At 35.1% G+C, this 18,047-nt stretch overlaps 1 protein-coding gene across 1 annotated transcript; it reads right to left on the bottom strand.

Annotated features, from left to right (window-relative positions):
• Positions 1–165: 165 nt before the first annotated feature.
• On the bottom strand, positions 166–4,401 carry six7 (SIX homeobox 7). The gene is made up of 3 exons (XM_073859754.1): positions 3,681–4,401; positions 2,110–2,270; positions 166–1,892 (listed from the first exon to the last, which is right to left on the bottom strand). Exons 1-3 carry the CDS (start codon positions 4,104–4,106, stop codon positions 1,688–1,690), a joined length of 792 nt encoding a protein of 263 aa, XP_073715855.1. The 5' UTR covers positions 4,107–4,401; the 3' UTR covers positions 166–1,687.
• Between the last annotated feature and the right edge of the window lie 13,646 nt (positions 4,402–18,047).

The following is an 18,047-nucleotide window of genomic DNA, read 5'->3' as shown; positions in this document are numbered from 1 at the left end:
TGATGGTGGAAGGGACTGTCATTGTGTTTAAAACTCATGGGATGATTGAAATGACTGATTATTGCTGTTTATTTGCTAACCCTGTGCAACATTTTTGCAAGGAGAAATTAGTTAAAGTTGCATTTTAGTTTATGGGCATCAATCATTTTTTCAGTGAATGTAAAATCATATATAATAATTTTATTTATTTAAAAATCGCAAACAGCAGACAAATGAAAGAAAGAAATCCCCTTTCCTGCAAGTTTGATGACTATGGACAGGAAAATTAAACAATAGACAAACATATAACAGTTTGACATCATCCTTAAAGTGTATAGGCACATAAATGACTATCTGGTAAAAAACGAATTCTCTTTATATAGGGTACAGGGGACAGTGTGCTCAACTGTTTTAAGCAGCACAACTTTACTTTTCCAAAACACCTCTTAATTGTCACTTCATCTGTTATACTCACAAAAATATCTAATAATTTGTAACATTAACTAGTACAAGCTACACAAAACCATACAGCAGCAAGGAATGTATTCCATTTTCAATGTAAATGTGGTTTTCAAATGAAATTATGAATAGTCTTTCATTTTAATCACAATCATAAGAAACTCTTCAGAACTTTATATGATATCTTTAGTGCTATAAAAGGCCTGACTAGAGAAAAGTATCCCTCCTATAAAAGATGTCCATCATTTTTATTCAACCTGAGTATTATTTTCATTCAAAAAGCATTTATTTTTTGGATTGTCAAAGCCAATAAACCAGAAGATTTATTTGGCACACGATTTTCCTTTGGAAGCCTGTTTAAGTTCAAGTGCACGGTTCAGTCCTCAGCCCTTAATTGTCGTCATGCTTTGGTAAAGAAAAAAACCCATGGATCATTTAAGGGCACACATTATGCAAAATCTACTTTTACGAAGTGTTTGGACATAAATGTGTGTTGGCAGTGAACACAACAACCCTACAATGAAAAAAATCCACAGTCTCCTTCTTTAATCCCTATTAAACCAAAGCAGTCTTATTAGACATACTGTTTTGATTCTTTTCATAAATGTGATGTCACACAAACAAAGCCCCACCCACAGCCACTGACTGACTGGTTAAGTTTACCAAAAAGCTTTTCTAATTGTGTTTGTTAGCGCATCGTAGCACTAATGGAGCTAAACATACTATCGTATCAGACTGTATTCACATGAATCAGATCTATTTTAACCAAAAGCGCTCATTGTCTTTGGTAGGGGAGTAAATAATTTGCATTTAAAAGTACACACATAAAAAATAGCAGTATTTTGGAGATGCTATAACAAATGATATGTGGGAAATTTTGAGCTGAAACTTCACAGACACATAGGCACCCCTGAGACTTATATTACATCTTGCAAAAATGGCATAATATGTGCCCTTTAAAGAAAATGATTTAATTCCGATCTAATTGTTTTATCTCCAGAACCCAAATGTGCCTGTTGTAAAAAATCTGAAAGTGTTTCTTTCAGAAAGTTCCCTTTGGGGCACAGATGTGGTCAGTTATTTTTTTAAGTGCATCTACAATAAAAGCTTTGACAAAAAAGCATAACAGTTCAACCTCTTCCTCATTCCCATATCCAGGTGCCCTCAGAATTTGTCAGACAGTATCTGTTAATTGTTTTTATGTCTTTAAATCGTTTGTGATTGTCTGGAGGGCATTTCATGGTGCTTTTCACGACTCAAACTCGCTGTCACTGCTCACTGATATGTCTGGCGTGGAGGCTCCGGTTCCCCTCGGCCCTGTACCCGAGCTGCAATCACTGTTGTCTGGGCTGCCAGGATGACGCGGAGAGGAATTGTGAAGGTGGGGGTTGTGCTCTGATGAGGAACATTCTGAAGAACAACCTGAGGGAAGGAGGGAGGAATCCTGCTGCAGTCTGGGGAGAAAGAAAAACAGGGAAAATTAAATTTTTGCTTGAGCCAACACAATGTATATTTTTTCATTCTTACAAACTGCTATATGCAATGTTTAAGCCAGTCAGAACATCTCTAGGCGTGTTACTCAACTGTTATTCGGCCGGGTGGATGTTCAACTTCACAAGTACCACATACAGATCATTGTCAGTATTGGTTATACAATGTCCATTTGCGTACCTATTCTTAGCAGATGCTGCTCTGTCCCGCTGTCTTCTGTTTTTGAACCAATTGCCCACCTGTGTGGGTGTGAGACCTGTAGCCTGGGCCAGATGCCGTTTTCTGGATGGGTTTGGATAGGGATCCTGCAGGTACCATTCCCTCAGGAGACTACGGGTTCTCTCCTGGAAAATACACAATATAAAATACTGTTTCTCTGTTTAGCAGGTTTCATAAAACATATTTTTTTAGACATGCCTGTGGTTAATCCTTTGACAGAACTTGATTTAATTCTGGATCTTGTTAAAGCAAGGATGTTAAAATAAGATGCACTGCTATAAAAAGATCCAGACTCCGTCCACTCAAGCCGGATAAAACCATTATATCTTATTAAGCCACATTCAATATGGGAAAGAAATTAATTAAAGAGCACTCGATAGGGGGAAGCATTTTAATTATAATACAGAGTCATGGGTTTTCCCTATTAATTTATAATTATCTTGAGTCTTGTGTCTTTTGTTGTTCAACAAATGTGACATAAATAATCGTTTACTTTTCCAAATGTATTAAATATGCAATCTTTCTAAATATGCTTGTTGTTTAACTGTAATCTTAAACTGCAGGACTTTATATAACACTTCATAATCTCTGATTTACTTTCCATTGCAATTCCCATTTGATCAGTTAGCAAAAACAATTACAGACCCGGGGAATTGTTCGGAGAGCTTTGCAAAGCAGTTTAACTTTTAGTTAATCTGACAACTGCTGTCTGGAACATGGTAAATCTGAAAAGGTAGAAAGTCATCTCAGCTTAAATACCACAGGTGGTCCCCGGCTAAAGAGGCTTAAGGAGCATAGTCTAATAGAGACGCCTCAATGTGGTGAGATAGCTTGTGCACACCATACAATGATGTACCAGCAGAATGCACTGAGAACATAGTTGAATAAGCTTAATGCACCGTTTGCATTGTTGTATAATGATTGCAGTGTAATTAAGTCTTTATTTGTTTGTTTTTTTGCACAATGACAGTTTAAATACACTGTGCTGTTGTTATTTTTACTTCATTTACTTAATAAACCAAGCACCCGATAACCTCAAAATGACCAAAAATTACATTGATCTCTACTTTATTTAGCAATAAATTGTTGTCATTCTAAAAATGCTGGGCTATTAATCACGGTTAGGTCAAAAAGCACAACCTAGTTTCAACCCAAAATGCTGGATTGTTTCAGCATTTGACTGGGACAAATATAAAACATTCTGGGTTAACTTAGGGTTTGTCATTTTCTGATCAAACCATGTTTTAAACATCTGGAAACATTTGACTGAATTTATGTTTCTGATTACATACCTTTTTGAGGTTTATATTTTAAAATACCACACAAATATAAATTCCGCCTACATCTATATTCTTTGCTGTTAAGTTGGAATAACCAGTATGAAAAACAACAGGTCCCATGAATGATTTTTCATTCCGCACTTCCTGCTGAAACTAAAATAACATAAAAGATAAATATATGTATTTTATTCAATTGTGGGCAACACACAATTCCCATTTTGTCTATTTGTGTCGTTTCTTCGTTTGGTGTACAAGACCAACCTTTCTCTCCTTAAAACAGTGAGTCTTCTGCTCGCCATCCCAGATGGTTCGGGGAAGGGGAAACTTCTTACGTATGCGGTACTTCTCCACCGGGCCGAGTGCCCTGCCCCTCAGGCGCTCCGCCTCGCGATAGTGTGCGTCCAGCCACAGGTCTTGCAGTTTGGCGTGAGACTCTCGCGTAAAGCGGTGAGACTGCAGGATCTGGTAGAGAGCCTCAAAATTCCCTCCGTGAAAAGCGACGAGCGCTCGGGCTCGCATTACCGACTCGTGGCGGTTGAGAAGTTCACCTGCAGAACCGGGAACAGCCGCGGGCAGTGACCATAGGAAGCGCCCCAAGCGCTCGATATCTCCGGTCTCCTCCAAATTCTCACACACACGAGCCACCTGGTCAGGTGTGAACATCGGTAAAGGAAACATGACTGGGGTTGCTTTGGTGACTGACTGGTTTTAAACACCTTTAGGTCAGTGCGTAAAGCTGCGCGCGTCTTCTATCACCATTGCGCGCTACCGTCTCCAACCTGTACCTGGATCTGCTGTAAATGTCTCTGCCGTACAGATATCTTCTTTATTGATAACACACTCACTGATCCGATTGAACCAGAAATCTGGTTGTTTTGAAGATTCACCTGTTACATAATAGGCCAATACCACTCGTCTTATTTCTCGGTATTTTCTGGGTAAACCCGTGGAACACTCCTGTCTTCCAGGTGCATGGGGCAAGTTCTAGTAAAGGAGGAGCATCAGAAGTCAACCCTATTTATAGAGAGATTGAATTAGCATATTTGTGCTTGTTTTGAGGGGGATTATACGTCTTGGTCATTAGCCACTTAGCAGGGGGTGCTGTTCATGGAGGTGAGTAAATTTTGAATGATCAGATACACTAAACTGAGGAAGACATTAACTGTCAGTTTGCTGTACCTGCAGCAAACATACTATTTTTTATTCATAAAGAAACTCTATAAATCTACTAAAATGTTTCATGAATACTTATTATTAAAGCTAACCTTTTATATCCATGTGGCTAAACAATGTACTTTTTTAACTTAATTACCTATTTGAATTTAATAATGATATGACTGTATGTTCAAGGAATATAGTGTAAATATCCCTTATCCACCACAAATAAAATATGATGTACTTTTCAACAATTTCATCAGTGTATTGTACAAATCCTTATGCACCATCAAAAAATAAAAAATAAAAAAAATGCTGGGTTATTTTCGATCCAGCATAGAGTCAAAAAGAGCCTTGTGAAAAATAAGTGTGCTTAAGTGTATTGAAAGCATACTTTTTGTGTGCTTAAAATACTAAGAGTATACTTTTTGAGAAGTGCACTTGCTGATAATATAATATTTAAAATTAAAGACCACATAAGTGTACTTAAATGTAATACACTTTAATGACCAACATGATCACTATTTATTAACACACTTCAGTGCACTTTTTATTAATGCACTTTGTTATAATTTCTTATTAAGTTTTACTTAAAGAAAGTACACTTTCATGACAATATTTCTAAACACATTTAAATGCACTTTTTAAAAATGTTTACTTAAGTTTTATTTAAAAATAAATTTTTAATTAATTATGATTTTATAGTGTTTTAAATGTGTACAGTTATTTTTATGTATTGACAAATATACTAAATAAAATAATAATTCTAATGGAAAACATGGAAAATAAATTATTTTTATTTCAACTCAAGTGTGTTTTCTAAAATTATTTTGTTATTGTATTTTAAATTTATTAAGTCTATAATATACTGTGTGCATTAATGCATTTCAAATGTATTTTCCCTCTAAGCTGCAATACATTTGCTTATACAGTATACTCCAATATACATATTGTTGACATTTACACACTGACAATATACTTATTTTTACTTTCACATTAATTGCTTGTCAGTAGTTTGAACAGTGCACTTTAAGTATATTTTTAAAACACTAAGCAATTATGAAAGTAGATATAAAGTTGTATTAAAGACCCACATAAGTTGTTGCAAAAAAGCACTCTTAATGGCAACTTATTGGTTTTAATTTCAACTTAATATGTGATACATTTGAAATTAATTACACTAAATGTTTATTCAGTTCGCTGAAAACATTGAATTTAATCCACACTTAAGTTTATTGTTAACTGATATTAAAGTGTATTTTAAGTCACATTAATTGCATGCCATTATACTGTGTAGTGCACTTTAAGTGTATTGTAAAAACACTAGAAGCAATTATGAAAGTAGATATAAAGTTGTAATAAAGTAACAATTAAGTTGTTCCAAAAAATCACTCTTAATGGCAACTTATTACATTTTATTTCAACTTAATATATTATATATTTGAAATTAATTACACTTAATGTGCATTCAGTGCGCCGAAAAGATTGCATTTAATTCACACTTTATAAAAGTACACTTAAGCACACTTATTTTTCACAAGGGTAGCCATGCGGTTAAATTAACCATTTTTTTTATTTTGACTCAACAATGGGTTAAAATAACCCAGCATTGATTAAATAACAACCCAGTGGGTTGGGTTAATCTCTCTCTCTCTCTTTTACTCAGTGTTGGGTTGAAAATAACCCAGTGTTTTTGTATGAAGTGTATGAAGTTCTGAATTTTCTTATGCTCAAATTTGTGAACATCATTTAAATTTTCTTCTTCAGTTGTTGATTAGTCGTTAAGGTAAATAGTCTTGTGTTGTCAGAAGGTAAATGGACCAAATGTTGCTCATGTAGGTTTACTGCCTTTAATTGGGATTTTATCTCAGCGAGGCGCTTAGGCCATGAAAATCACTATCACAAGCGTGTCAGAGGGGACATTTGAAATGCATGTTGTCTAAATCGCTTCAGAATCCACCACAATCCTGACTGACTAATGCCTCCTTAATTAATCTGGAGATGGTTATACCGTGACCCTGGAGCAGGTCTGAGGGATGCTGGATGCCACCTTGGGCAACCTTATTATAATAATATCCCCTCTCTATTCAATCCCTAAGATAGTCTGGGCATTAATCAGTCCTTAGAAGACTGTTTTACTATTAATCTAGTTCAACATAAGCATCTGTCAACAAATTAGTTAGACAAATGGGTAAATACCCTCATTATTACCATGTCTGACAGTAGTGATTAAATGTGCAAAAAATAAAGATTTAGCAGCAACAGGTACGATTTTCCCTTGAAGACCCGTTTTATAATGTATAAGGGTTCTTGAGTTGCTATTTGTTTAATTGATATTGTGTTGTGTCCGTGTACGCTTCTATATCATTCTATAGGGCTGGAAATGGTGGGGGGACCTGGGGGGACAGAGTACGGGAAGTGAATTTTGAGAGGGGAACAGAGATCCACCTCAAACTGGTAAGAATTTTGAAATGGTGGAATTGAAAATAAATAATATTTCAATAACTAGCATTTAAAATTAACAGGACACTGTGGTTTCTCAAAAAAGTTGAAAACTTTGATTGACCAATCAAAATTGTGATCATTTAAAGTGATTTGTGGATGGTAGTATGTAATTTTGTTTTATAACCTTAGTTTATCTTTACTTGTTTCTGCCTTTTATTTTATTTTTTTCTTGCTTTTATTGTGATGTTTTAATATTCATTGTTCATATTTTTTCTGTCCAAAACATCAGCCTGCCAAAAGGGACTACAGATGTAAATGAGCCAATACTGGCTAAATATGGCACATTTTATATATTTATGTATTATGTGCACTGTCCATGATTAAATAAATAAAAACTCAATTATGAGTTTTTTATTGCAACTGTTGTTTATATAATGCAACATGACACTTCAGGCACAGTGGCACTGTATGAATGATGTATTGGTTTCATTTCAGATTTCACACTCATACAATTTTTTCTTTATTGTTAAATTGTTAAAAGTTTGTGTGACTTAAATACTCAAGAAAACATACTAAGAAGGAAACTTAAACTTGTAATGACATGTTATTTTAACCCTTTCTAAAATGTCATCTAAATCTACCCCCCCCCCCAGTAAATTTCTGCCATTTCCTATCCTGATAGCATCAGAGTTTAAAACCCTTTCTGGGTAATTGCAATCTTTATTATTACAGTTTTACTGAAAAAATTCAATGGGGAAATTATAAGTGTATTGTGTGCTAAAAGTTGGATGACAGTATTTGTCTTAGAGACAGATTTTTTCTGATGACAACTGATGAGTCTGCTATAAACTGACTGCATATGGAGGTCTTAATTGTGCTCCGAGGTCAAATCATGTTAAATCTTTATACAGGCTGTTTAGTAAAGGTTACAGTCAGGTGAAGGATGAGGTTTAGACTTAGGTTAGAGGGTTTTATCGGAAGACAAAACAATACGTCTAGTTGTTTATTGATCCATCAGTGGTGAGACGATTTGTGTATTCTGAAAGTTATGAGTGTTTATTGATCCAGTGAAAAAGCTTTTGTTATGCCTATTAGTGTAACATCTGTTATCTTTAATAATAACCAGAAAATATGTTGTATAATACAATAATGATGTAGTTTTCTAAAAAATAAAAAAACACACAAAAATATATAATATAATATAATATAATATAATATAATATAATATAATATAATATAATATAATATAATATAATATAATATAATATAATATAATATAATATAATAATTTAATATAATAATATATATATTAAAATATATTAGACATTATTAGACAAAGACATGCATGTCAAAGGACAGAAATGAGCTCAGCGAAGATCATTTTCTCTATTAATCTGATTCCCAGACACTTCTCTGTCAACATACATACATACACACAGCACTAAACCTGTATTAACACTTTGAGAACAGACTGACTCCAAATCTGCTTAACTCTTCCCAAGCTCTAAAAGAGGATAAATCATAGGATGAGGATTGGATAAGGAGTGTGTATGTGTATTTAAAAAAATTGATTATTTTTTGCCAGTGAATCTAGTTTGAACAGATCAAAGTAAGATCACTTTCTTGACTTAGTCCGATTCCTTTTATTTTGTCTTTCAAATGTAAAACAGGCACTTTGGACATTTTGAAACATAATCTTTAATAGACTAAAAAGTTGTCTTATAAAAGCATGTAAAAGTTTAAAAAACCTATCTGGCAGGTACCGCAATGTTATATTGTTTTTAAATGTTGTATAAAAAATTTAAAAGTACTTCATTGTAAAATACACTTTAAAACATGCTGGGTTATTTTCAAACCCAGCAATGAGTCGAAAAGGCACAAACTCAACCCATTGGGTTGTAGTTTAACCTGTGTTGGGGTGTTTCAACCCAAAATGCTGGGTTGTGTAAACTCATGTTGGGTCTTCTATAAAGATTTTATGGGTTCATTTATTTCAGCAGCTTGGTTTGTCTCTTTTTGACCAAGAACTCAATTGAAAATAACCTAACGTTTTATAAAAGTGTATAAAACAAAAACAAGGTACATTAATGATAATTAATGCTATTGTTTGTGACAATTTCTGGCACTGAATTCTTCCTCCTGCAAATTGACGAGACAAAACAGATTACAGTTTGCAAAGAGAGATCTAATTGTATGCGCACATGCTTATTAACTCTATATAACACATGGTCTTTGCCATATATACATTCAAACAGCTAGAGTTATGATCCGATAAGCCATGTTTCAAATATGAAGTGTCTCTTCACATTATTTCCAGCCTTTGCCATGGAAGCCCACTTGGCATAATTAATTAGGCTTAAATTCAGCTCCTTCTGCTTAAATGAGTTGTTAACATAGCCAACAGGCAAAAACAGCGGGTGTGTGTGGAGGGGGTGGATGGCGTATTACCATGGGCCTATAAATCCACACAAACACAGTTAACAAGTAAATGGGTGGAGAACTAATTAGTGTTATCTCCTTATAATGGAGCATTCTCATTTACTCAAGACAAGAGGGATACACAATCACGAAAATCTGGGTGCTCTTACTGAAAGGCACACACACACAAAGTACACACTAATACCCCTTTGCAAACAGCTAATTACAAATTCGTTTGCAAATCAATGCAACGCTGTTGCTGTATCCCCTGCACCCCCCCACCCCAAAACACATGGTTGAGATTCACAAAATAAACGACTGCTCTACTTCCTCTTCTGTTGTTGTGGAGTGGATGAGAAAAGATAAACTGTTTTCCAATCAGTGGAAAAAGAAGAGTACACATACGCACATACATTGTTAAGCAGTAACACTGTCAAAAATAGAGGTGGTCAATGTACCAATCGGTTTAATGTTCCATTATGGATGCAATAGTAAGTTTTGAATTTAAAGATGATGGTTCAAATGCCCACAAGCATAGTAGTGTATGCAGTATATATGTATACTCTTCACAGTTTTATATGCAAGTCAACACATGGGTGGCCTACAACAATTCTCAAATTGTACAGTATATACTCGGATAACCCAATTAAATGTCCTTGACTTGCAATGTGCTTGACCAAAATGAATATAAGCTGTGATTTTAAACAATCATAAAAAACATACAAAACTACTTTTTTAGTTTTCAGGATGACCCAGCAAGCAATTTTGCATTTAAAAGATATCTAATAGCTGTCCAAACAAAGCACAGATGTCTTTGCTAAGACATGTCAAAACATGAACATCATAGACCTCAAAAGATGCATAACAATAGCCCAAAAATCATTTAATTTTATTAAATAAAAAATAAATGAAACCAAACACTCATTGATCATTGATGACTTTGCTTACATGATGGAATACAATACATCTCACAAAATATATAAGCTGGGATATGATGTGACATTTTAGTATATTTTTATTTAAAATGAATCCACTGAATAATTCCTACTTTTACATATGATTTTAAAATAACAGTAAACATGTTTACATTTGAGGTTGTTGACAGAAATAATAAAAAAATTACTCTAAGGGAATCACATTAGTTTTGTAGTAAAATTAGTGAAGTGCATGTTGGACACTTTATGCACTCAATGGTCACAGCTCTTCTTTCACATTAAAGGGGTTAATGTGTTAAACTAACAAATAACATTTGGATTTGAAATTACTTTATCTATCTGGTCTATGGAAGGGTACCCAGAAGTATTTTCCAGATCAGGGTAGTGTTTTGAATAGATTCAAATTAGATATAATCAGCTTGAATCATTTTCAAATGTTGATGGAGTTCAATGCTGATGTATCATCATCCAGAACCATTCAGTTCTAGTTTTGTTTTCATTTAAAAGTATATGTAGAGTCATATCAATATCATTATTGAATATTAAAGGTAAAGTGCGTGATTTGGAAAGTGCTAACTTTAGCCTCATAGAAGGCATACGATCCCCCCTCAAATCCTTATCCAAAGCCATGCCTCCTCAAAAACGCATGAACACATAGCAGACCAGGGGCCTCATTTATAAAGCGTGCGTACGCACAGATTTGATCGTAAAGTGTGCGTAGGCAAAAATCCACGGCAAAGTCCATATTTATAAAAACGTGGAAAAGTGCTTATAGCGTCACGTCAGGGTCTGAGCAGACGTACAAACTTTTGCTTGTCTGATTGCTGCAGGTTTTGGAAATATAAGCCATTCTTTCTGTTTGAAATTGGGTTTAAATATTGACAAGCGCTCTTTTATATGTCGGACATTAATTACGTATCGTTTAAAGGCGGAGATCTGAAACAGCTCGGCTGCACACACAAGTTCAAGTTCATTTACGATTTATAGATTTGAAAAGGGTACGTGCGTTTTCTGCACATACGTTCGGTTTATAAATCACACATACGCATTTTTGTTAAATGTTCGTAAGATCAAATGTAGGATGGTTTTTACGCAGCATTTTATAAATGAAGCCCCAGAAGCGAGGCGACCAGCACACTTACATGAAAAAATTAAGTTGCTTTATGATGCAATGGAAGAACCATTTCTGGCCGAATGGTTTCATAAAGAATCTTTAAAATCTGAAGAACTTGTCTGTTCTTTGATGTGAAAAAGGTTCTTTAGAGAAAAAAAGTACGAAATAAATGGTTATTTTAAGAACCTTTGACTTAATGGTTGTTTGAGAAACCAAAAATGGTTCTTTTGTGGCATTGCTGTGAAGAACCTAAAGGGATAGTTCAGCGAAAAATGAAAATTAACCCATGATTTACTCACCTTCAAGCCATCTGAGATACATATGTCCATCAACTTTCAGACAAACACAATTTGAGTTATTTTAGTGAAGGTCCTCCTGGCTCTTCCAAGCTTTAGAACGGTAGTAAACAGGGGCCAGGTAACAACTTCTGACTTTAAAACCCAAAAAGGTGTTTCTTCACAGAAGTAATCTACATGGCTCCAGGGGGTTAATAAAGTCTTTCTGAGGGTAATCAATGCAAATCAATATATAAAACTTTACAAACGAAAATAACTAGCTTCCGGTAACGCCGCAATGTTGGACTCCTTTGAATTTACGAGAGAGTTTTACGTTTTCATAAGTACGTTGAGAAGTGATTTAGTGGAGACAAACGTGAAGAGTAAAGGCACAGAGCAGGGAGCAAAACAACAAAGCCAGTAACAAGTTAAAAAGAAAATTTAAAGGATTTTAAAGAAAATGGTAGAGGAAGTCTCTCTCTGTAGCTAAAACAACTCACAACACATGGATCATTGCGAGCGTCTATTCTCACCGGATCTTAAGCATCGAACATTTTATGATTCACATAAAAATACATTTAGATCACTTAACACAGGGATTGCAATGAGGAGACCTTGATAACTTAATGTTTTTGTAGAGAATCACCTATTCCACCTTTAAGTGTCTGGGTGGAAAGGGACCCTTAAAAATCTGAAGAAATAAAAAATAAAAAGAAACCAGGCTCATTAACACAGGCTCTGTTTGTCCAGGCTACTTTAATTCACTTATGAGAAATTGACCAAATTAACCAAAACACTTACTTTGTTATATTAAGAACACTGTCATTGCTGCGGTTATACTTGACGTCGTCTCTTTACATTTTTCACAGCGATCAGCTGTAAAATGTTTTGGTCCTGCTCGATTTTCGTTGACTTTGAGTAAAATAATGTAAAGTTTTCATAAGATCCTCTGGGGTCAATGTTTTAGCATGAGAAGCTTGATGCTGTCGGGAGAACAAGTACGAGTGCCTCTCGCGGAAATTATTAGATGTTGATGGCTTACGTTTCTTTCCCATCACAGTAAACCATCACAGGTTTATCAATGCCATTAAAGTATTATTTTGTTTTGTTTGTTGATCACGAAGTACAAAGTAGATGAGGAAAACTAGGACTCTCAGCCCACGCCATTGTTTGTTTACATTGCGTGAACGGTGGGCTGTAATTTCAGGAATGGATTTGTTGCGTTCTGTATAAAAGGAGGAGTGGCGTTTATCGCATTTTGGGGAAAAAGGGAGAAAAGATGACATAATAACACGGCGGATATTGTATTTTGCGTAAAATTAAGAATTTACTTTTAAATACTGACCTGATATAATAGTGATTTTGGCAGTAACTAATTTTTTCAAAAATGGCGTTCATCCCGTTTTGGAACCAAACTCTTCATTTCTTTGCCTTTTTTATTACATAAATAATTTTCATAAAAGTTATTTTCAACCCAACATTGGATCAAAAAAGGGATGAGCCCAACCTGTTATGATGGGTTTAGTAAACCCACTGTTTGTCAAATAAGCATTTTCTGTGTAAATTAACCCAAATGCTTGGTTTGTCCCTTTTTTTAAATAACCCAACATAGTCCTAATTTGCCTAATAAGTTTGTTGTTGTTATTGGTTTCTTTTGACCTCTACAGTGATATTTGCTATGTCTTCATCAGATGTTATAGGTTTCATAGCTAATATGAGCTAAGGAAAAAATAATTTCAATCTTGATGATTCCATGATATAACAGGTGTTACTGGAGTTGTTTAGGAATTCTAAAGGGCTTAGCCCAAAGGCTTATTCTCACCTAATACTTTAATACTCATTAAGGCCTGCCTCTGTGACTTCCACCAGCCATCCTGATCTTCTACCCCACCTACAAAAACCAAAAATAGAAGACAAAATTTGTTTTAAAATAAGTGGTGCTTTCTCCATTATGCATTACTTTCTTATCACATGCAAGATAAGAACACAGACTTATGTATCTTCTAGATCCCTGCGATCTAGACGGCTTGTGGTACCATCCCAAAAAGGGAAAAATCACTATTGCATACCTTCTCTGGATCTGATCCACATCTATGGAATGATCTGCAGGTTGCGACAAGATCTGCTGACTGTGTAGCCATCTTTAAGAATCGGCTAAAAACCCATCTCTTACGACACTTGCTAATGCCTTTTTATCTTCTCTTAAACTAGCCCTTGACTATGTTTACTGTGTTAGACTTGATGAGACTAGTGCACATGTATTGCTAATCTTGTGTTGCTCTGATTGCTTGTATTGGTACCTCATTTGTAAGTCACTTTGGACAAAAGCATCTGCTAAATGTAAATGTACAGAATACTTTTTGTGAGCAAGCATGTTATATTTTGTTATTTGAACATCCAGCATAATTTCAACCACATGGCAATGCAAGTCCACCACAGAGGGATATCATAAAGCTTAGGGTAATGCCATGAGGTCCATAAGACAAACTGCTGTCTATTTTACCAGGGGTCATTATATCATATCAATTGTTTCTTCAAAGGCTCGGTTCAGCGGCCCAAGAGAGGAATTAGTGTATCGATTGATCCACAGAGCCTGTCAGGTTTGCTCAGGCACTTGTGTGTGTGTGTCTGAGTGAGTGAGAGAGAGAGAGAGAGAGAGAGAGAGAGAGAGAGAGAGACTGAGTGTGAATGCCTTTTCATTTAACCAATTATCCTCTATGCATTCAAAATAAAATTAATCATTCAATAATTTAAACTGTTTACATGTATGTGTTGCATCACTGACTGATGTACACACCTGGGGGTCCATCTGTGTTTGTGTGAAATCCCATGAAGCAAAAACTATAAGACTGCTTGACTTTTCTCTTGTGCCGCTCCTGCTGTTTTAGTGTCATGTTTCATTAGAGCTGCCCTGCACATGATCACAGTATTAGCAGGATCGGTTTAAAACACAGACAGCCAAGCATCTATTGACACATGTCTCAATGCCCTACTGAGGTGAGACTTGATGTTTGTTGTCTAACACGGCTGAACTGTGGAAAGGTTATAGGTTTTAATTAAGTAGCCTACATAGACAAGCAGATCAATCAATTTAAAGATTTGGACTATGTGCATTGTGTTAATAATTCATATCCATTCACATACAGCAGCCTATACACAATGTAAAGTTATATATTTTAAGTAAGGGATAATGTATAGGCAGCTGCCTGCACATTATCTCACTTAATACATATGGAAGGTATTTGGTCTTTTTTAAAATTAATTAGTTAGTAATGAACATTAAATATTGATTAGAAATATTTTATTTGCTAATTTTTAATGAATACAGACCTTCTGTGAGGAAATCCCCTTTACTATCGGTCTTTGAATTGGTCATGAACACACTATTTGGTTTAATAATTTGTAAATATAACACAAAAAGACATATTTTTATGTAATATTAAACTCCACCTGTCAAAATGATTTGCAGCATCCGGGTTACGGTGTATTATTCGTTTTGAGCGGTAGTAATCTTTCTTAAAAGAACAAACCACTGAATTACGCGACTGGCCAATCAGAATCTAGCATTTTAGAGCTCTGTATAATAATATGATTTATAGCATGGACCTACTGAATGCCTTTTTATTCTGATTGGCTGAGAAATGTTCCATGGGTGTTGATTATTTTTCAATAACCGCACGCCTAATCTTTAAAATGTCTTAAAAAATAGGCACCATAGCAATGTTTTTGGTAAGCGGAATAAATGACTCTGGTCCTTTGAATTATTTGAAAATAATGCACACCCGCAGTGTAACAGCACTCCGCTACGTGTCGTGCCGTATTACCACCTTGGGTTTTATAATTCAACGGCCCGTCATCAATTATTCCTTACATATACCATGGTGCTATTGAATGCTTTATTCTGATATGTTCCATGGGTGTTGATTATTTTTCTGTAAAACACACATGTGGTATAAGATGTATAATTGACTCCAGTCCTTGAAAGGGGACATTTCACCCGACTTGTTTAAGATGTCAAATAAATCTTTGGTGTCCCCAGAGTGCGTATTTGAAGTTTTAGCTCAAAATACCATATAGATAATTTATTATAGCATGTAAAATTGCCACTCTGTAGATGTTAGTAAAAATTTTCCATTTTGGGTGTGTCCTTTAAATTGCAAATGTGGTTGAATATTGCAGATTAAGGGGTGGTATTATCCCCTTCTGACATCACAAGGGGAGGCTTTTCAATGACCTATTTTTTTTACATGCTTGCAGAGAATGGTTTACCTTGCAGAGAAAGGCACTGGGTTGATCTTTTTCATATATTTTCTAGGTTGATCCAAGCACTGGAGACCCAATTATAGCACTTAAACTTGGAAAAGTCAGATTTCATGATGGTGCAGTGTGTAACTTTTCGAAGGATCTAATGAACTGCACTATTATATACATAACTATATGATCAGTGGTGTATTAAGACCTTACATAATGAATGTGTTTATTACCTTAGAATGAGCCGTTTATAACTTGTTCATACACCACGGGTCCCCTTATATGGAACTCGCTATTTTTTGCTGCCCTAAATGGACAAACTGCTCTGCAGAGCGCGTTTTGTCACAACTGTAATTTGGCTTAGTTTGTCCTGTGGTGATTACCGTAGCTTCTCTATGCGTTTCGTTGAACTGAGCCGTTTCACAAAATCTTACTGTTAGATCCTGCTAAAATCTACACACTGCACCTTTAAATTATTCAAAAATAATGTACTACCACATTACTACCTTCACTCTAAAAACAAACGGTGCTATATAGCACCAAAAGTGGTTCTTTGCTCGTAATCATAGAAGAACCGTTTTTAGTGCCATATAGCACCGGTGAAGCACCAGTGAAGCACCTGTGTAGAACCATATAGTGCCATGTAGAACCAAATGTGGTGCTATAGTGGTGCTATATGGCCCCTATATGGCTCTACACAGGTGCTACACAGGTGCTTCACCGTTGCTATATGGCACCAAAAATGGTTCTTCTATGGTTACGATTCAAATCAACAGTTTTGGTGCTATATAGCACCGTTTGTTTTTTTAGAGTGTTGGCTGTGCATTATTTTTTTATCATTTAATGACCCATCGTCAATTATTCCTTACTGACTTGTTGAATGCTTTATTCTGATTGTTTGCGAAATGTTTCACAGGTATTGATTATTTTTTAGGGCTGTCAAAAGATTAATCGCGATTAATCGCATCCAAAATAAAAGTTTGTGTTTACATAACATATGTGTGTGTACTGTGTATAATTATTATTTATATATAAAAACACACCCAATCATGTATATATTTAAGAAAAAAATGTTATATTTATATATAAAATATTTATATTTATATATAATATAAATTATAGAAATGTATATACAGTATTTAAATGCAAATATTTCTTAAATATATACATGAATGTGTGTGTATTTATATATACATAATATTTATACACAGTACACACACATATGCTATGTAAACACAAACTTTTATGTTGGATGCGATTAATCGCGATTAATCTTTTGACAGCCCTATTATTTTTCTTTATACCACGGGCTGTTGAATGCTTTATTCTGATTGGATGAGAAATGTTCCATGGGTGTTGATTATATTTCAATAACCGCACACCTAGCCTTTAAAATGTCTTAAAAAAAGGCACCAGAGCAATATTTTTGGTAACCGTGGTATATGCGGAATAATTGACTCCGGTCCTTTGAATTATTCGAAAATAATACATACCTGCGGTGTAACGGCATAACTGCCTTGAGTGTGCATTATTTTCTTTTAATTCAACAGCCCGTCATCATTTATTCCTTACGTAATTTACTCTGGTCCACTTCGCGTTGTGCCACATTATAACCTTGGGTGTGCATTATTTTCGAATAATTCAATGGCTTGTCGTCAATTATTCCTTACATAATTCAAAGGACCAAACTCTTTACCACAGACATTGCTCTGGTGGTTATTTTAAGAGATTTGACAGGTCATCTGTGCATTTATCGAAAAATAATGCATACCCATATACTAAAAGTGTACTTGCAGTCTATTAGAAATGCTCTGGACTTGATTGTATGGTTGCATGTGCAGAGAAACAAATCGGTCAACTGGATCGAGCTACTTGGCTTAAACCCCCTCACAGGCCTCAGAAGCACAGGGAGCGACCATCCTTCTCTCCTAGTTCAGGGCAGCTAATCTGAGGGCTGCCTCCCTCCTGCTAGTACCAGTGCTAATTGCTTGTGTCATAAAGCTCTGTGACCCAAATAAGCCTCACT

Source organism: Misgurnus anguillicaudatus, chromosome 21 (genome assembly GCF_027580225.2).
Source record: "Misgurnus anguillicaudatus chromosome 21, ASM2758022v2, whole genome shotgun sequence".
Taxonomy (NCBI): domain Eukaryota; kingdom Metazoa; phylum Chordata; class Actinopteri; order Cypriniformes; family Cobitidae; genus Misgurnus; species Misgurnus anguillicaudatus.
The sequence above is the reverse complement of the archived record's forward strand: the minus strand, read 5'-3'. Positions and strand labels throughout refer to the sequence as shown.